Genomic DNA, 21375 nt, shown 5'->3' with positions numbered 1-21375 from the left:
CCAATGTGCAAATGTAAGACCCAAAACAATGAAACATTTTGTTCCCCTAGTTTTCTCAGCAACCAGGCCAAATCTGAATTTGATAATAAAATAAAACAATGTAGAGAGAGGATTTAGATTCAAGGTCAACACTACAAATGTGACATCAGGAAGCTAAAGTCTGAGCTCCGGCTTTCACTATTTTTTATTCTGAAAACCCAACGTCAGTGACTCAGTGACTATGGCTATGGCTGTCATCTCCATTTTCAATGACAAATTCAAATTCTTGAGCACTCCTAATGGAGACTTGGTCAGCAAGATACCACCCTTCACTAGGTCTAATCTTTTTGAGAATGTAGGTCTAATCTAAAGTTTCAAACTTCTGCTCTAATATTCAATTGTAGTCTATCATATCTGCTTGGTTAACTTTTTTTCAAACTATTCAATCTTAATATATGTGAACATTTTGATTACAATTTTGCCACTTTGTTTCTTCTCAAGTTGTAAGTAAGGGACAACAACTCTGAGTGATTCTCTTATTTGGTTTGAGTATTCATTCATACATTTATCCACCAGTACTGTAATGGTTTTTTTTTTCAGTTAAACTGAATTGCTTTAGAATTTATTTGTGTGAGTTTTGATAGTTGTTTCTTCATTCTTGTTATTAGGTGGAGCACTTGGGTACTACCAGAAATTCCCGACTTGGGTACTAAGAGAAATTTGAGAGCTCTGGTGTTCTCTGTGTTAGTGAGATGTATCTGTCAAGAGCTTGGACCTGTGGATTATTTATTGTTGCATGGTTGTGTTGTTCTTCACTACTTGTTAGAGCTCAGTATATTGGGATTACCAACCCGGATGAAGGTGATTTTGCTTTCTTTTGCATTTTATGATTCACAAGCTATTTTTACTATTAAGTTCTTGAGGGGATGCTTATTTTTCTAAAATCGCTTATTATTATAGCATAAGCTGAGTTTCACACTGTCGTAACATAGTGTATAACTTTCACCACTCTACTGAAATTTTACTTGTGTACTCTCTAACAAGTTATTTTATAATAAATAATGTTTAAATGATTAAATTCACAATTTCCTAAGAGTTTTGGCAAATTAAGAGTGATTAGTCTTGCATATAGTTGAAGAGGGGTGTTTGGACACCACCATAATAGGGTAGTGTGGCAAATGGCAATCTACTTTGCATTGTATTTTGTGGACCATATGAAGAGAAAGGAATCGCCAGACTTTTAAGAATGAAAAGTAATCTGTGCAAGATATTAAAAATAGCCTTTTGAGATCTATGTTTGAATATTGTCTATTGATCGGGGGTGTCTTGTAGTTCTATTATTGACTTTTTTTTTAGACCTCATGAGTACCCGTTTGTAATTCTTCAAGGACACTTGCATTTGAGTGATTATTCTTTCTAACAAATTATTCTCTTACTTATCAAAAAAATGATGTTGCATATGGTTGAACTGTAGTTGCTATTTGATTTATTGATTGTGTATGCTCAAAACTTGGGGCTGCTAATAATGTTAATGCATATTTGTTAAAAATAACTTCACTCTCCTTAAATGCAGAAACCCAGATACTAGAAGTATAGAAACACAAGGACCAGCAAAGCTTATGAACTTTCTAAATGTAATGTTGATGAAACAATAATTAACATTTGTATTAATTTGCAGTGAAGGCATTGCAGACCATCAAGAGCAGTTTGATAGATCCGAATAAAACTCTGAGTAATTGGGATCAAGGAGACCCATGTACTTCAAATTGGACAGGAGTTGTGTGCAACAATACAATATCAGACGATGGATATCTACATGTTCAACAATTGTATGATTTTAACCTTTCCTGAATTTATTTCTATCAGGGAGCCTTATTGATGTGAATAATGTTGCATATTTTCTTTCACACAGAAATTTTTTTCTTACTGTATTTCTTTTTGGTCCCCTTGCATGATGAGATATATTATTCCACTTTTATATCTTCTCATAGTAATTGGTGCAGGGAACAAAATTCATTGGTTCTGTAGTTCATTTAAGATTAAAGAAATTTATTAGAATAGGATCTATTAGCCACAATTTTCCAAATGATCACTAGCAGGTCTTAATTAATTTAAAATCTGTCTTCATGATCTTTTCATTTGTCCAGAATTAATAACTAATGATTTATTATAAAACTTATTGCCTACAGACTCAATTGTTATCTCATGCCTGGCATTTTGTTAGATTATACACTAGTCACAAGTTCACATATAAGAGTGTCAAGCTTTGATAAAACCTGGCTATTAATTGCATTGCAACTAAGCATTTCCAATGAAGAGCTAGCTATTGTGCTTTAATAACTTTCTTTTGGGATGCTTCTCTGCAGGCAACTACTACATATGAATTTGTCAGGAAGTTTGTCTCCAGCGCTTGGCCAATTATCAAATTTGAAAATATTGTATGGCAAAGGATATCTGAGGATAATTTTTTTGTGATACAAATATCTTTATTTGAATCATAGCTTTTGGATACCTCTCAATTAATATTCAAAAATCCTACTAATATATTTTTCTCTATCTACTCTTTTGAAGGGATTTTATGTGGAACAGCATAAGTGGAATAATACCAAAGGAGATAGGCAGTATTACAACTTTGGAACTCTTGTAAGTTGAGAAGCTTCACTGCTTGTTAGATTAGATGCTCAACAATGTTATAAGATGATTATATTCCTTTACTGTTAAGAAATGGAGATATGCTACTAGTTCATGCATATTGAAAGTCTTTGATTTCTAAATAATATAGGAGATGATCCTTATCAAATCTGGACTAATTTTACTTTATATTATTTTTCAGAATACTTGGTATTTTAATGTTGCATTGCATTTGCTTTGTCTTTAATTCTGTGTTTCCAGGCTTCTGAATGGAAACCAATTAACAGGTTTTTTACCTGAAGAGCTTGGGAACCTTCCAAAATTGAACAGAATACAAATTGACCAAAACCAAATATCAGGACCAATACCCACATCATTTGCAAACTTGAACGCAACGCAACATTTGTGAGTATATTTCTGATGTTATATTGTCTAAATCAGGTCTGCAAGGACTAACCCTTCCACTTCTCTTTTTTGTGAGCAGTCACATGAATAACAATTCAATCAGTGGGCAAATCCCTCGTGAGTTATCTAGGTTACCAAATCTTTTTCACTTGTAAGTCAGTAGTTTGTCATATTCTAATATTTCGTATGAGTCATCTGTCAGTACAATCTGTGAGATCAGTAACCATCTTCAACTATGCACCTGCAGCCTTCTTGATAATAACAACTTATCAGGGTATCTTCCACCAGAGTTCTCTGAACTGCCACAATTACGGATACTGTACGGTTTCTACTTTCCTAGAGCATAAATATATTTTTGTGTCTATCACATAAATGTCTCTAAATTTAAAAATTGTGAATTTGTTTTCTTTTTAGTTTGGTTTTCATCTTGAACAAGGTTATAATTTATAAGTTTTCACTTTTCATCTTTCTACAATGTAACATTTGTTAAGTATCTATATTCATGTTTCTTAATGGTTTCATTTTTCTTTGTTTTTCAGTCAACTTGATAACAATAACTTCAATGGGGCTACAATTCCAGCTTCTTATAGGAAAATGTCTAATTTGCTGAAGTTGTAAGTACATACTATTATCATATGTTTGTAACTGGGTCCCAAAAGTAAAGGCAGAGCAGGGTGCTAGCCTTGAAGTGTAAGGCTAAAAGTTTTTATTTACTTTTTTGGCTTAATGACAGAAGAAGCTTTGTTTTTTCCTAAAATGCAAAACTAAAATAGTAAGGAAAATACTAGCAAAATAAAATGGTAATATAAGATAGATAATATGGTGTACTTTTTGTAGTGAAAAATACATAAATTATTCCAACTTTCATTGAAAAGAAATACAAATGGGAAAGTTATTCAACTTAGAAGTGTTGGTTGGCATGAAGGTATTTATTGCAATTTTGTGAAACATCATGGCCACTGGTCCACTGATCAAGTCAGGATTTCCTTATTGATCCTTTGCTCTGACGTTCCACTTCACTATGTAGTCTGCACAACTTGTAAATAAGCTAGATTATCTTAATCAGATATCATAAAGCTTTCATGTTCTTAATTCAAAAAAGCTTTATACACTTGCAAGATGGCAATCAAGGAGTACGCACATTCACATGTGACGTGATGTTTAATGCAAGATTGATAATATTTGGGTTTGGTTGGATTTGACAGGAGCCTTAGGAACTGCAGTTTGCAGGGACCAACTCCGGATTTGAGCCAAATACCAAACCTTTATTATCTGTAAGTTGCTTCATTTTGCTTTCCTTTGTAGTAGTCCTATGATGATAAAGTATGGCTTTTAAATCAGAAAAATAAATGCACCAGGCTGAATAAAATTTTCTCTTTACTTTGTCAAAGACAACTCCATGAGGCACTAGTTACATATGTTTTCTTTATTTTTTTACTTTATATCATTTTCAGAGATCTCAGTTCAAATCAGCTAAATGGAACGATACCTTCATATAGGCTTTCGGGGAATATGACAACTATGTAAGATTCTCCATCTCTTGAATGAACACTATCTGCTTCTTTTTTTCCTGTTTTGTTTAAACTTATTTTCCAGGTATTACAAAATATTTACAGACGTGTCTGTCAGTTTTCAATTTTTTTTTTTAAGTAGTTTTTGAAGAAAATTTATACTAGCAATTCCCTTGACTTCTGACATCTATTATTTGAACAATATGCTCAGCTTGTTATCCAACAATAGTCTTACTGGGGCAATTCCCACCAGCTTTTCGTCTCTCCCTCAACTTCAAAAATTGTGAATATTCTCCCTTTCTTTTTCCTTCTTCTGTGTTTAGTTATGTGGTTCAATTTTATTGTAAATTATTTCATATTTATCTGCTCAGAAATTTGTTTTCTTCACATTTATATAAATTTGAGCCAATGAGCTCTAGCTCAAATGGCACTTCCTCTGTTTGTAAGAATGGGTGGAGGGTAAGGTCATGGGTTCAAAACCCACTGCCGACGTGTGTAACTTTCCAATAAAAAAAATCTAGATTTGAGTTTCCACTTATCACAATAGTGAGATTGTAAAGTTACTAGTTAATATCAGTCAATAAATTAAACTGTTAATAAAAGAAACTGGATTTATTTGGTAAATTGTGTTCCCCATGCAGGTCAATTGCAAACAATTCATTGAATGGCTCTGTTCCATCTATCATTTGGCAAAATAGTACTTTGAATGGAATGAAGAAACTTACAGTGTAAGACCTGAACGAAAATGTTTTTGTTTTTGATGAATGCATAAATCTTTCATTTAGACAATGTATATATTTACAACATTTACAACTAGCAGGGAAACTACTATACCTAAGAAACACAGCCAATTGCTACAAAACCATGGACAACAGAGGCCTATTCAAAGCAGTATGATTTATATTGTTACACCAAAACAACCTATATTTAATGTTGGCACCTATAGCTTGCAAGCCTGGCTCTCCCATTATATATTTGAGAATTTCGAAAAAGCCAAAGATGATAGATGGTAGCTGCCCAAGCTAGCTTTACCATTGGTCTTTTGAAAACTTACATCCTCCAGAACAACAACTTCTACTCCTTGATCATCATACTTTTCCTCCCCTACATCATCAAACAAGAAAAATTTGTTTGTATCAAGAGCTTCCCTTTGAGATATTTGCTTCATCTCCACACTTCTCACAATTTCACCCTCTTAAATTACTTCAATCCCTTTCCTCTTTCTATTTGAAACTTCAATAAATCCATCATCATCAGTGTTCTCTTTCTCAACTTTGCTCTGTACCTCATTAGACTCCTTTGGTTGCCATAATTACATTGGCCTCTTCAAAAATGTCCTCTCATTATGTCCATACCTTACAATTACCACAATTCTGTGACTTCCAAGGGCTCTTCAACATCAGTGAAACCACCATTAAACACTGACCACTTTAGGAAAATCAGCCTGCTGATCAACCTGCACACACACAACCTCGCAAATGCCATTCTTAATTGTTTCTCAGTGATTGTGTTCCAAGTACAAAGGCTTCCCAACAATACAACTCGATTACTCATGCTCCCAGTATCAACAGGAATATGATGGAAGTTTACCCAAATAAGAACCTTTGCTAGAAAAGGACTTATGAATTGCATATCCGGTTCACAGCATCTCAGTATCAAAATATTATTGATCACATGCCACTTGCAAGATTCCAACACCTCTTCCCTATAGCCTTTGCATTTTTTGAATTTGGACAAAAACATCCCATTTTCAGCAGACATCTCTTCAACAGAACCAAAATATTGCCGCAGTTTCTTAACCTTGTTCTTAACCTAGAAGAAAGGAGGAGCTTTCTCCAAAAAATGCCCCCACAAGACAGTTTGTCCACTTCTTTATTCCCTCCTGAACCGCCACTAGTGGTGGCCTAACAGTATCATTCCCATCTATCTTCTCCAATGGAAAAAAGTTTAAAGAATCACTATTAATGGGCTAGTGAAACAGATTCCTCCAGTCTAAACCTTTCTCCTCATTGGGCTTCAATAGTCTTTCCTAGTCTTAAGCCCAACAGCTTCTCACCGGTTTTTCACCTCAGCATCTAGCACAGCACCAGTCTACCCCCCTCCAACTCAGCATTAGCAACTCTATAATCTTGGCCAACGAACCAATATTGTAGTGCTCAATCATTCTTCCAAATCCCAAATGCTCTTCTGTTTCCCTCCATCCTGAGCCAATGAATACTTATTAGGACTCAAAATCTGACACACTTGGCCAAGCACATTCTGCTGAGAAGTGAGAACCAGTATCTGATTCTTGACACTTCAAAATCTGGATCTTCATAGTTGAACTCTTGCTCAAGATTCCAATCAGATTCTGATTCGGCTGTGCCCAAGCTTGCTTTATTTTGCCCCATGCGGAGCCTTCTCAGAGTGATTTTGCATATTAGCCATACAAATCCTAACCCCCTTGCCTTAGGAACCACCATGTGTCATTGTTCTGGTATTCATCCTCAACAAATCTAACCAACCTAAGGCGCACTAACAGGAGCATTTTCTGTTACTGTCCATTTTCCCTTTTACCTAAACAACAATGTTACATTCCCAATGTACTCAGGTTGGCTATGATTTTTAATAATATTTTACGTTACCTATCAAAAAAAAAAAAAAATTCTGGGGGTGTGTACACATCAAACAGACATCTTGTTTTTCTATTGGTACAAAATAAAGTTGATTCCTTTTTCTGATAACAGTCTTTGGTAAAATTCAAAGTTGTAAACTCCTGGGTTGACTTCAATAAAGTTGCTCTCATACTGGATCTTCTAAGTTATTGCTTTTGGTTCTTTTGTATTGCAGGGAGTTGCAGAATAATAAGCTTTCAAATATTACAGGCAACACTGATCTATTTCCAAATGTCACTGTCTGGTTTGCTTCTATACCTCCTTCCACATTCTTTGCTTTCTAATTAGTTTTTCATATAGAACTTCATGTGTAACAAAATGCATTTTCAAAATGTGAATACTTGTTAAAATATTGTGGGTGTTATCTTTGTAGCTTTAGTTTTGCAAGGTGTAACAGACATAGCACATTGATATGTCATGTCACTTGTTTTTATTTTCAACTTTTTCAGGCTTCAAGGGAATCCCTTATGCTTGAACTCCAGCCTATCCCACTTCTGTGGATTCGAACCTGGGGATGAAAATAGCAGTCAAAGTTCAACAAATACAACTTCTGTTTGTCTGGCTCAAGAATGTGAACCCCCTTTCGAATATTCAAATTCCTCTACAGCTCCAGTAGAATGTTTCTGTGCTGCCCCTCTGTTTGTTGGATATCGGTTGAAAAGTCCTGGATTCTTAGATTTTCGTCAATACAAAGATAAATTTGAGGAATACTTGACATCCGGTCTTCAATTGTTTCTCTATCAGCTGTCCATTGAATCTTTTGCATGGGAAAACGGACATCGACTGGGAATGCAATTGAAGCTTTTTCCTGTGTATGATGCTAGCAGTGCTACTAAGTTCAATATGAGTGAGGTTCGTCGGCGTCGCATCTTCGGCATGTTCACATCATGGAATATTTCGGATAATGACCTTTTTGGACCTTATGAACTAATCCGCTTCCCTCTAATGGGCTTCTATAAAGATGGTCCGTCTCGAAACCCAATATGTTTTATAACAAAGCTTTCTTGTAGTTGGTGGGTTCCAATTAGCTCAATTGATAAAACCTCTTGTCATCAAATAAGAGATTTGGGGTTCAAACCCCACTTATACCAAAAAGCAATTAGTGTCTTGACTTGATGATAAAGAGCAATCATTGTGGAACAGTTACCATACGTTGAAATTCTATCGCATCTATCGAAAAGCTTTCTTGTAGTTGAAACTAATGCTTGTTTAGCAGTTGACGAATGTACAACTATTTTCCCCAATTTATTTTGACCTGTACCTTAAAATTCTCTATATTTAAAAGACAATCTTTAAGCCCATGTCATTGCTATGTTATTGTTTGGGTTCATATTCTGAGAGATGTGTAGTTTGTCTGTGGGTGGCACATTTAAGTGGATATCACCATTTCTTTTGCTGCCAACTATGTTGAAGAAAGGTCCTACTGCATTTGGATTAGCATTTTTCCATTAGCTTTTTAACTTATTTGCTTATATAAAGCTTTTTAAAACCTCATCTCTTTCTAAGTAGAACTGTACTATTGCCAACTTTCAGCAAATAAGCAAATGCATTTTCCTCAAAAAGCTAATCCAAACACACCAGTGATGCTCAGTGGTATAACAGATGCATTTGCACTACTTTGATCCACCACATAAGTTTATAATGGCAATTCTTATTTCTTAGTTCAAGATGATTTCTAATTTTTTAGGCAATTAAGTTGTGTTCTAATCTTCTATACTAATCAAGAAGACCGCTTCAAATTCACACCCTATGTCACCTATGACTTGACCCCAAGGATAGATGAACTATTACTCATTCATATCTTCCCTTCTTTCATGTATTCATATATGAGAGGAATAATGCTGGATAGTTTTGATTTTGTTTGTGCTCATAGTTTTCACTAATGTTGCAGAGAATGACAACTCTCCAAGCTCTGGTTTAAGCAAAGGCGCATTGGCTGGCATAGTACTGGGGACCATTACAGGTGCAGTTACATTGTCTGCAGTTGTTACTCTACTGATACTGAGAATGCATATGAGGAAGCACCATTTAATTTCAAGAAGACGTCATTGTGAGTATCTTATGTTCAGGAAGTTAGGGTATTCAGGTAGATATGTCATGATTTTTAACTTTGCTTGTAATTGTTTCTATTCTACAACCTGATTATCAATTGGATCAGGCCGATGCTTGTACAATTACAAAGGCCTTAGCCTGGCTTGGTCAATATCTTAGCCCTACCTCGGCTAATACTGTTGAGCAAGCTTCAGCCAAGTTTGGACTGGTCCATGATTGGAAACATCATTTAGAGATGAAAACAGTTGGTTGCATATTTGCTAAAACCACAACCAGTCAGCAACTATTTTAACAATGTTGTTTACTTGTAACATGTAATGTGTGTTAGCATAAGTAAAACATTCTGATAATTAATACATAATTTTATCAGTTATTTTTTAAAAAATGGACATAGAATCTTTATATGCAGCAAATGTCACTATGTTTCATTTTTTTAACATTGGACCTGTATTTAATATGCAGTGTCTAAGGCCTCCATAAAAATTGATGGTACGAAGAATTTCACTTTTGAAGAAATGGTCATGGCTACAAACAACTTTAACAGCTCCACTCAGGTTGGCCAAGGAGGGTACGGAAAGGTTTATAAAGGCATTCTAGCTGATGGTACAGTTGTGGCCATAAAACGTGCACGAGAGGGATCCTTACAAGGTGAAACAGAGTACTTGACAGAGATAGAATTGTTATCAAGGTTACATCATCGAAACCTTGTGTCTTTGATTGGATATTGCGATGAGGAAGGTGAACAGGTACTTTTTCTCATCTTGATGAGTATACATATATGAACAATAAAATATTGGATTATCCATCAATCTCATCATTGAATACATGAGGAGATTATTCCATGAACTTAGGAAGTTGATGCGGCTAAACCATACGAATATTAAAAGCTGCAAGAGTGAAAAATTGAAAGATGTAAAATTGTGCATATAGCTATTTTGAACAATTGCAAACAATAAAAGAAATCAAATTCAATCTAGAGACATTTAATATGAGATGTTATGCCAAGTTTGTTAATAATATAGAGTTATATATAAAGATCTTCATAAATTAAAGATTACTTGTAAAAATGCATCAAAACCTTATATATCTCCTTTAGCATTGAACTTGGGAGAAGATAGCTTTTCATTTTCATTTTCATGAGCACTATGTTTCTTCTGCAAAGTTGTTTGGCGTTCACTCCTAGGACAAGTTTTTCTTGCACTTTGTTGCTTAATTTGTGTTGAAAATTTAGCTTGGGGAGTGATGTGGGAAGCACAAGCAAAGAATTATTTTGATTTCTTTTTAGACATCAATTATATTTTTATTTCAGGCCATAAATAATTAGGTTAATTAGTATTTTTATTTAAAGTCAATGGTAGTTTTGTGATTCAATAAGTAATGTTTCCTATGTAAATTAGAATTAGTATTTAGTATCTTTATATAAGCAAATATTGTACTCTAATCAAATGGAGATTATTTTTTATGAATGAAAATTTCTTTTGGTTTTATGGTTTGGTGCCAACTCCAGCCAACCCTAAGTGCTAACTTTTGGTGGTTTTTCCTCACTTGGTGCTAACTCCTAGGTCCTATCTTTATTTTTCCTGTCTTTTAATTTTGTTGTTGAACCGTTCTAGTCTATCATGCATCAGGGAGGGCTTCATCTGCGTATTTTTTTTTGCATGTAGATGTTGGTATATGAGTTTATGTCAAATGGTACTCTAAGGGATCACCTTTCTGGTATGCCTTTTTCATTCTTTAAGCTTGCCTTTTATTGATCTCACTATAATTTTTTCTGAGTGTTCTTCATTGCATATGAATGCAAGTGAAAATTTCAATTTACAATTTTTCTTCACCACCCCCAGCCCCCCTCTTTTCTGTCCTTTTTGAGCTAAACAGAACAAATGTACTTTTTAAAATTCTACATCCCATTCTAATGACTTATTAGTGGTTCATGTGTGCAATAATATAGCTAAGTCTGAAGAACCTCTGAGTTTTGCTATGAGATTGACAATTGCCCTGGGATCGGCTAAGGGCATCCTCTACCTACATACTGAAGCTGATCCTCCAATATTTCACCTAGATATCAAGGCTAGCAACATATTATTGGACTCTAAGTATACGGCAAAAGTTGCTGATTTTGGACTTTCACGACTTGCACCTGTTCCGGATATTGAAGGTGTTGTGCCTGCTCATGTATCTACAGTTGTGAAGGGGACACCAGTAAGACACTTATTTTTTATGCTTAACTAATGCTAGAATTATAAACTCCGTAGAATCTAGGTTTATGAGTGAATTTTCCCCCCCACTATCATCGATTTTGTCACCGGTGTTCTCCATATGTGACACTAGTGCTGCATGTTAAGTGCCTAAAAGTTTTATACGTTTCAACCACTTTTAAAAATTAGACCAAACTGACTGTGTGAACCAAGACCTACCAGTCCAGACCTATCTCAAAATTGAAAGTTTTCTAAAAACCAATTAAAACAAGAAAACCAACACTTCAACTGCTAAAACCTATTTCTCAAAAAAAAAAAAAAAAAAAAAAAAAAAAAAAAAAAAGATGAATAATTGGGCCGACCAACAAGTCAAACATTAAACTAAAGGAAGAAGAATAATATCATTCTTTATATTTCCAATATGGGACTTTCAACATTAATGCCTAAACTAGTCTCACATTGAAAAAAGGAAAAAGAAAAAGAAAAAGTTTTTTTTTTATACAAGAAAAAAAAAATGTTAATAGTGTATTTGACACATGAATGAGCCACTCTTCCCTTTAATCTTTTCTCCTTGATATAGAAATGTGGATTTGATTCTTGATATGGAAAAGTCCCACATTGATAGTTTACATAACGACTATCAATGAGGTTGTCTAAGCCTCCCTCCTAGGTTAAAATCAAAAGTAATTTAAGAGCAAGAATATTTAGGGTCACAAGTTAGTAACATAAGCTAATATATATTTAATTGAAATATTTATTATTTAAGACATCACAGTCCAACCACCGGTTGAACCGAAGTCCGACTAGAAAACCAAGAAATTCTTTCCTTTTAGGTTATTTTCTCTGTCCAGTTTTTAAAAATACGGTTTCAACATTTGACAATCTAGCATGGGCTTCTAAAATGAAATGATAATAGTGTTGTCCATATTTCCATATTTGTTAAAATTATAAATTTAGCAATTTAAAAAAAAAAGAATAAATAAATAAATGAAACTGATTGTAGATGAAATAGACTTAATAATGTCATAGATGTGATTATGTCTATTTCTTTATTCTCTCATTCTCTATATAAAATTTGCAGGGTTACCTAGATCCGGAGTATTTCTTAACTCTTCAACTGACAGACAAGAGTGATGTTTATAGTCTTGGTGTCGTATTTCTTGAACTCCTGACTGGGATGCAGCCAATTTCACATGGCAAAAACATTATTAGAGAGGTAAAACCTCATAGACTCGATTGCCTTTGATTCAATAGGGCCTAATGATATATCAGGTGATTGGGCATGAAAGCAAAATTGTTCTTCTGTAATTTATTTTACTCATGCAGCTTTCATTTTGTCTATCTTTCTGTCTCCTTTTCCTCCTACCATTTGTCATTTTATGCTACGCATGAATAGTCAGGAGAGAGTTACTCATTTGCAAAGTTCCAATTTTAACTTAATATTGAAATCTTTTAAAATCTTGATTTTCCAACCTTATGCCAATCAGTCATTCAAATCTATTATATTTGTGATCATTACGGCATAATGTTCATTTTATTTGATCCTTTAGATATAGTAGTTAAACTTTTTGTAATAAAATGGTCTCTTATAGATTTTTTTTTTCAATGGTTTTTATCTGTTTCAGGTTAATACCATGAATCAATCTAGTATGATCTTTTCAATTATTGATGGTCGAATGAGATCTTATCCTTCTAAATGTGTGGTGAGATTTTTGACTTTGGCTCTCAAGTGTTGTGAAGAAGAAACAGATGCTAGACCTTCAACAACAGAGGTGGTTCGAGAACTTGAAAGTATATGGCATATGATGCCTGATTCGGACATTAGATCAGTAGATCCTATGGTCACTGATGCTGAAAAGGTTGTGACAACTCCATCATCATCTTCTATTGTGAAGATTCCTTATGCAGCATTTGATGAATCTGGCAGTGAACTTGTTAGTGGAGTTGTTCCAACCATCATGCCCAGATAGAAAACATCTTGGAAAATTGGTTGTATCAAAACCTAAGGTTGCTATTATTTAGAAATTTTGAACTGGGAATGGTCTTTACAATCACCTTGATTGTTGATGTTGTGTAAAGTCTCACTCTTATTATTCTTCATTACAATTTTTTTTTCTTGAAAAGTAATGTAGTTAGAGCACTAGGTGGTGTAATATTTTTGGTTTAAAAACTAACATCATACTTTGTAATATAAACAGGTTGTAGTGAAATTGTGAAATACAATTAATAAGAAACATAATTTTATCTCAATCATGTTAATCGAGTATCTGCTATGTGATTCAATCCAAGGGGACACTGTCCTGCAACTATAACCAAAAAGAACATATTGAAGTGCTATATTTGAAATCTGGTTTTACATACACATTGATATGATCACAATGTGGTCTTCCTAACAATGTAGTCTTCACCGTAGAGGATGGATGTTATTAAACATCCTAGCCATTAATAAACCAACAAACTTAAGGCGCTTATTAGGTGTAATGAGGATGATCGTGTCCCCTTTCACACGGAGTGGATCCCACATGTGTAAGACACCCCTAGGTTAGAGGGGACATAGCTATCATGCTACATAAAGAGTAATGCTAAGAACATAACAAATCTCACAACTTTTGTCACAAATTGTCATGTGGTAAATTGTGAATGATAGAGGTATGGACCTACCATTTAACCTCTACCATTCACAGTTTGCCACATGTTGAGTTATGGTAAAAGTTGTATGATTTTTTGTGTCCTTATCATTTTTCTTATATAAAACCCGTTTTTTTTCCTTATTACAAGTCAATTAGCGTTAAATCCAAGGGATCCCTAGAGGCCATCCAATATAAGATTGACTAGGTTCTTGCAGTAAGCCTAGTTGGATCTAGATTAACAAGGCCCATCTCAAGTCTGGGCTTATGGGGGGCGGGGGGGTCTTGGCAAAAAACAAAACTAAGACAAATTGAGTCCAAGACTTATAAAGCCCAAAATGGTGTAGTTGATGCTCTTTTAAAAGCCCAAGTCCATCTTAACCAGGATAGATCCAAACTAGCTGAGTATGGTTGATGATACAAGACATGCACACCATTGGTTTGACATCACCGAAGTATAGCCAACCAATGCTTGGAGTACCCTTTTGTATGGGGGAAAAAATGCTGTAAACAAAACTTTGGCTACTTCATTCTCTAACTGTCCACATAAACAAGAAAGCAGGTCATGACTCATGGGGCTTTAGTAGAGAAGGTATTTGCTATCAAATAATACCGTGTCAACAATATCAAAAATCAATAATTGTAAAACATGTTAGCAAAAAATAATTACCCCACTAACAAATAAAAAGGCATGTTAGTGAGTAGTTATTTTCAAGGTAGTCAAAGGCAAAAGGTGTCCTTAAGGCACCAAGGCCTTGTATCACCCAAGGCGACAAGGCGCCAAAAAGGCGTTAGCCCAAGTGAAGCGAGGCACCAAATTCTAAATATAGTTTTTTTACATATAGGGTTCAAATCTAATGTATTTGATGTATGAGAATGCTATATAAATAAATCTAAATATGTTCCTAGTGGATAGGAGCTAGTCTATAAAACCAGTTTTTGGGTTTGAATCCCAATAGAGCCTATGTTTGTGACAAACAATTAGTACATGCATTATGCATCATACTCATAAATCACCATTAAAAATTAGTCTTCATCCAAATATCAACTAAGTTTGAATATTAAACCAAAATATTGTTCATAACTTCATATTAAAAATAAAAAAAAAACAGAGAGGAGAAAGTTGCTAGACGGTTAGAGAGAGAGAGAGTAAAAAAAAAAAAACTAAAAACTAAAAGAATAAAAATATTACCTAAGAAGAAGAAAGAGCAATGCGCTGCTCTGAAAGTTGCTTTATAGTGTTGTTGAAGAGTGGTTCTCGAAGATTCTTTTGGATCTTTTGTTTTATGCTTTTTTTTTTTTATATATTAATTTATTTGAACTAGTGGGTGACAACTCATCCCCACTAAGGATAACAAGGTTAAAACCAACCTTGTAGCCCTTTAAATTTACAAAACATGTCATTAGTGGCTTTAAAAGCCTTAAAGCCACAATTTACTAAGGCTCTTGCCTCTCACCTAATAAAAAAAATCCGGGCGAGCGCCTCGCTAAAGGCGCCTCACCTCAGTGCCTTTAAGGCACTTTTATGGCGTCTTGCCTCGTCCGTGCGCCTAGATGAGTGCTCGGAACGCCTTTGACTACACTGATTATTTTTGCACACATATTTCTCGTTTATTTTGGACTATGATAATTATGTAAGATTTTTGTTAATACGAATTCACTCACCACTTTTTCTTCCTTTCTTATCTTTTTTCTTTGTTAAGGGATAAGCCACGATGTGCTAGTAGGCCTTATTTGCCCAAAGCATGAAAGTAGGTGACAAATGACAAAACATACTCAAATTAGAGAAGTGGGGTAAGTCTGAATGTAGCCCACCTTTCGTACCAGATTAGAACTGTCTCATTAGAGTGTGATGACCAAGATTATAAAACTCGGTTTGGATACCTCTTTGACTCTTTAACAAAAACCTTGGCAAAGAAGTAAAAGACTTTATATAAAAAACTAGTCGGTGGTCCAACCTAGGCCCAAATTTAAAAAAAAAAAAAAATGGAGACGGGTCCAAGAAGGTAACAGAGTTGAAAACAATTGTGGGCTGGGCTGGGCTATGCTGTAGTACTTATCAAATTTGACAAAGTCGTGTTGATGTATCCAATTTCTAAAGTGGGCTATAACAATCTGACGCATGCCCACACGTATTTACTATTTAGGGTTTTACCCAGAAAACAAGTCAGGTTCTTCTTCATTGTGTCTATATATATAAACCCCAGAACCATTTCTTCCTCCTCCACCTGTTTATTTTAGGGTTTTATTCTCTCGTTGGCCGCAGACTCAGCTCAGACCTTTCGCCATGGGGAGGAGTATGTCTCTATGTCCTTGAGATTTCTGAAACTTCTAGCTTGTTATTACATGTTATGTCGGAAATGGTCCTTGTGTTTTACTTCTCTGAATCTCTGCCACATTATCATTTATGTAGATATGCCGCTAAATGTGTGTGTGTGTGTGTGTGTGTTTTTTTTTTTTTTTTAAATATTGGTTATAGCTTATTTGTTAGTTGAACATGAGCTGTGTTTGTGTGTGTTTTTGTTTGTTAAGGATGGTCTTTAGGATAGTTTTGTTTTGGTTTTTTAAGGAACTTAGTTGAACAAATGAATTTAGATGGATTAATTTTTTTTTTTTTTTTTTTAGAATCCCCATTTTTCATATTTATATGAATTTAAACCTGTTGGGTTAATGTAAACTAGAGGAGATTGATTCATTGTTATTAGAGTTGGTGAGGTTATTCAGTTGTGAAACTAAAATGGGATTTGTGAGAACATTAAGATAGCTTAGTTCCGTTGATACCAGTAGAATTTTTGGATGATGATCATTGTTATCGATAGGTACTTGGACTCCCTTGCTCTTTCTTTCTTTTCTTGTTTAATTATTGATTGGGGGTATTTGTGATTTGTAAATGGGAAAAATTAAAAGCACAATCTACGAGGATTTTAATTTGTAACTATGCATGATGTAATATGATTTAGGCTTCTGCTGTTTGTGCTTTTTTTTCACTCTTAGCGTTGCCTTCGTAATTTTTCAAATGTCTTTTCACTTAACATATAGATTGATGTCCTCTTTGTGTAATTTTTTAACATCATTTTGAGGACTAAGAATTTTTTTTTTTTTTATAGCATACTTCTAATACTTTCCAATCTGAATAGTTTGGGTGTCAAAATATTTCTAGGAGTTTTAGGTTGCAAGGTGATAGATTCTGGATGTTTCCCTTGTTTAAATTTTAATGGCCGTTAAACTTGTTCTTTTGCAGGACCTGCTAGGTGTTATCGCCAGATCAAGAATAAGCCATACCCGAAATCACGGTATTGCCGTGGTGTACCGGACCCCAAGATCAGGATTTACGATGTAGGAATGAAAAAGAAAGGAGTGGATGAGTTCCCCTTCTGTGTTCATTTGGTGTCTTGGGAAAAAGAGAATGTTTCAAGTGAAGCTCTTGAGGCTGCACGTATTGCATGCAACAAATATATGGCCAAATTTGCTGGGAAAGATGCATTCCATTTGCGAGTCAGGGTGCATCCTTTCCATGTCCTGCGCATCAATAAGATGCTTTCATGTGCAGGAGCAGATAGGCTTCAGACTGGTATGAGGGGTGCTTTTGGGAAACCACAAGGCGTTTGTGCGAGGGTGAGCATTGGTCAGGTTCTTCTGTCTGTTCGTTGCAAGGACAGCAACAGCCCTCATGCACAGGAGGCTCTACGACGTGCAAAATTCAAGTTCCCTGGTCGTCAGAAGATTATTGTCAGCAGGAAATGGTATGCAGACATTTTCATTATCAGTTTTGAACTGTTATTTTTAAGTACTATTGGTCCACTAGGATGATCTTCTTAGGATAGAAGTATATCACTTTTATCACTCAGTTATATTTCAAGTGTTTTATAGACTAGTTTCTAGTAGTTAATTATATCTATCTTCACTTCTACAATTTCTTTTTTCTTTTGATCACTCCTTTTTTCTGCAAGTGTTTTTTTGGTCATAGGAGTCGCTACATCTTTATTGGGATAGGCTTTTTTGTAGGTGTTTTAGTTCAATATGTTTAAGTTTCTGCACCTTATTCAATATGTGCACCTTTTTGCTGCCATAGAACTCCACAGTTGCACCTTACTCTTTATATGCTGAAATTTTCAGGGGTTTCACTAAGTTCAGCCGTACCGAGTATCTGAAGTTGAAACAAGAGAACCGTATTATGCCTGATGGTGTCAATGCCAAGGTTTGTCTTTGCTAAATTAATATCTTATGATTTTTCCTTGAAATTTTAGTGGTTTTGTTTGTGGACACGTTTCTCTTACATTTTAATCTTGTAACTATCATGGTGGTCTGGAACCAACAACGTTTTGTCAATCTTGCAGTATCTTGGATGCCATGGACCTTTGGCAAATCGTAAACCAGGAAAGGCATTCGCACCCGAGGCTGCTACTGCTACTGCTTAGGATATACTGTTGCCTAAGAAGTGAAAAGCATTACTGTTTAAGTTTTGATCGGTGTTATAGAAAGTATCTGAAGTACCTCTTTTGTTTTTGTGATGGATTGTGTATTAGGTATCTTTGGAGGTGTTTGTTTTGTGGATTTACAAAGTTTGTTTAACGTTTGGAATAATTCATTTTCGTAAATTTCTTTAGCCTATGTGTTCTTGGCATTATTTAGCTTCTTATAATTTGTTAAAGTTCTCTGAAATCTTTCTACTGTTTCTACACCTTCCTTCTTTTTAATTTTATTGTCAAAACATATCCCTCCATTTTGTGGATTTTGTTCTTTTCCTCAGTTTTTGAGCATGATATTGTGTTGAATACGGATTTTAGGAAGTGATAATTCTTTAACCTGCTGGGGTTGTCAAATTTGTTATCAGTAATGTTTTTAGCAGACAATCAAATGAATCTTGATGAGTTTGACACTCAGTTTCATGGAAGTTTAGACTGCCATATTGTGGTCATTATTGGGATCATGATTGTATCCTCTACACTTGTTTTGTGCAGAGGCACAAAAGACTTAAAACCGAAAATAATCACATATTCACGGTTTCTACGAGAACTAATTTAATGAACAGGGAATTTGAATTATGAAGATGAAACAAAAGGAGAATCGATTGGAATATGCCAAACTAGAATTTATGATGTGATGGATTAGGCTCGAAGCAACTTTCCTTGGATCGCCTAGTTAAAGTTTATTTCATTTTCTTAAAAGGATGGTGTAAGTTTCACATCTTTTATCTTCGATGATATGATGCACTGAATTTTCAATGTAAAACCCTTTTTCACCTAAACCAAATGGAGAACATTATCTTCAAATCAGTCTTGGACTAATAAAAATTAAAAGAAAGGTAAAACTTAAGCACAATATCTTATAGATGTTGCTCTTTAAATTTTTCTCATAAAGTTCAGTCATATGGTCTTCTTATCATGGGATGAAGTGTATCTTTATTTAAGTAACTACATGATTGAATTTTAAGAGGAAAATTTAAAGAACATTTAAGTACTGTATTTAAGTTCCGCCCTTAAAAAAATGGCAAATCAAAATATTTCTCTACCATATAACTTAAGCTAACCTCACCCGAAATTTGAGATGTTATAGCCTTGTAGGCTATAGCTTTGGATGCTTAATTGTGTGCAACATAAGGAATTTGCATGACATTTTTTTTTTCTTTTTCTGTCTTTTGGGAGGTAATTGCTTTTCTAGTACGGTCATTTCTTGCCTTCCAAATGTGCCAACATATGCATGCCACTTTCTGCTGAAACTCATTGGAGAGTATGCTGTGAATACTCAGTCGATAGTGACTGCAATAATGGAAATCCCTGTTATATTTTTGGGGGAGTTCATTGGCTGGATTGGCTGGTTTTGGGAGGGGTTTTTGGACTGCATCAAAGTTGTCAGTCTCCTAAAAAATGTGAAAGGCTGTTGTGCTGTAGCCCGTTGGATTGGTTTTCTAGCAACTTCAGTGGCGATTTTCGTCAATGTGGTCATCGGCTGCCACTGAGCACCCTCACATGAGAGAGATTTTAAATTTGTGTATTTTATAATACGTGTGTGTAATATACACAATTAGTTTGGTTGTCAATGGAATCCAAAATATATTGTCATCGACAACCGCACTAGTTGTCAATCAGAACGGGGGGTTTGGTGCCAACGCCAAGCCGTACATCATGGACAGCTCTCTATGGTGGTTCGATTGACTCGATGGCAGTCCAGTGAGTCGACACAAATCAGTGTGTTGAAACCCCCTATTAGGGTCATGAGTTTTGGTATTGTCAAACCATGCCAAATTGTGTCTTTTATTGAATTTTGATGTGTCTTAAAATTGTAATTGAAGATCAAGTTGAAGATGCAAAGTTTGCTCAAGAATAGTTCAAAAAAAGCACATTTTTAGCGTATACTTCGATAGAAGCTCAAAACTTACTGCCTCCTTGAAAGAAGCTCGATACATCGAGCTTCGCGGATCGGCAAAAATCAGCAACGTGAAAAAGCCTATAACTTATTCATTTGAAACTTGAATTGAAATCCATTTGAACTGTTATTTAAAGAACATTATAAGCAATCTATTATAAGACTTTTTAAAAAGACAAACACTCCGTTTATTCAGTTAGGGTTTTTTATAACCAAGTTTTCTCTAATTCACTATACCAAAGATTTTTAAAGTAAATGTGAAGATTGATCAGTGAAGCTAAAGCCATAGCAAACACTACAAACTTGCTGTTGTGAAGAAAACCTTCAAAGAATTCTTGAAGTTAATTGGAGGTTCCAATTGTGATTGTAGAGAGTTTAGAAGTTTTGAAGCGGTAGAAGGCTTCTGCTGTAAGTTAATCTATTGGAACCGTAGAGTTTAGAGGTTCAAAAGTTGTTTTAGAGGTGAGTAAGATGAACTAGGCTAGCCCTTCATTTTCCTAGAGGCCATTGTCTCCAAACATATTATTAATTTGTCATTGATGTCTTTTTAGATTAAAAAAACATGCTTACATTGACCCAATATTGATACCATTTTATTATTCACCAATCCAAACAAGTCAATATTAGCAGTTGCAAGCAATATTGTGAAACATTCTGGGCCTCTAGTTTTATTGTTAACCAAATCAAGTGAAGCAAAAGCAAACAAAAATCTCATTTGAAAATAAGGACTACTAGTATGGCATATTCAAGTTAAATCAAAAATAAAAAAGAAACAAAAATATTCAAGAATTTAGGGACTGAATTGGACAAACCAGACAAGTCAAAAAGGTAGAATATTATTTCCAACCTCCAAGTGCAGAATTAAGTTTAAGATGTGATGTCCGCATCGAAGTGTCAAACTGAGAGCAAAATATACCTCCTTGTCAAACTCAGAATTAACCCATTGTCCTTCACA

The 21375-nt window shown here is 34.8% G+C and overlaps 2 protein-coding genes across 2 annotated transcripts; both read left to right on the top strand.

Annotated features, from left to right (window-relative positions):
* The first annotated feature begins 731 nt into the window (after window positions 1-731).
* LOC115989074 (probable LRR receptor-like serine/threonine-protein kinase At1g06840) lies at window positions 732-13397 on the top strand. The gene is made up of 20 exons (XM_031112764.1): window positions 732-840; window positions 1658-1808; window positions 2346-2417; window positions 2551-2622; window positions 2872-3015; window positions 3095-3166; window positions 3263-3334; window positions 3555-3629; window positions 4221-4289; window positions 4470-4538; window positions 4738-4809; window positions 5168-5254; window positions 7356-7424; window positions 7630-8144; window positions 9072-9230; window positions 9695-9978; window positions 10897-10948; window positions 11181-11431; window positions 12509-12643; window positions 13053-13397. The coding sequence occupies exons 1-20, from the start codon at window positions 732-734 to the stop codon at window positions 13395-13397; spliced, it is 2874 nt and encodes a 957-aa protein (XP_030968624.1).
* Window positions 13398-16228: 2831 nt separating this feature from the next.
* Window positions 16229-18693, top strand: LOC115984108 (60S ribosomal protein L10-like). The gene is made up of 4 exons (XM_031107016.1): window positions 16229-16351; window positions 17296-17797; window positions 18171-18252; window positions 18392-18693. Exons 1-4 carry the CDS (start codon window positions 16342-16344, stop codon window positions 18470-18472), a joined length of 675 nt encoding a protein of 224 aa, XP_030962876.1. The 5' UTR covers window positions 16229-16341; the 3' UTR covers window positions 18473-18693.
* The last annotated feature ends 2682 nt before the right edge of the window (window positions 18694-21375 follow it).

The sequence above is a fragment of the Quercus lobata genome, chromosome 1, assembly GCF_001633185.2.
Source record: "Quercus lobata isolate SW786 chromosome 1, ValleyOak3.0 Primary Assembly, whole genome shotgun sequence".
In the NCBI taxonomy this organism is placed as follows: Eukaryota; Viridiplantae; Streptophyta; class Magnoliopsida; order Fagales; family Fagaceae; genus Quercus; species Quercus lobata.
This window is presented reverse-complemented; position numbering and strand designations above follow the sequence as displayed.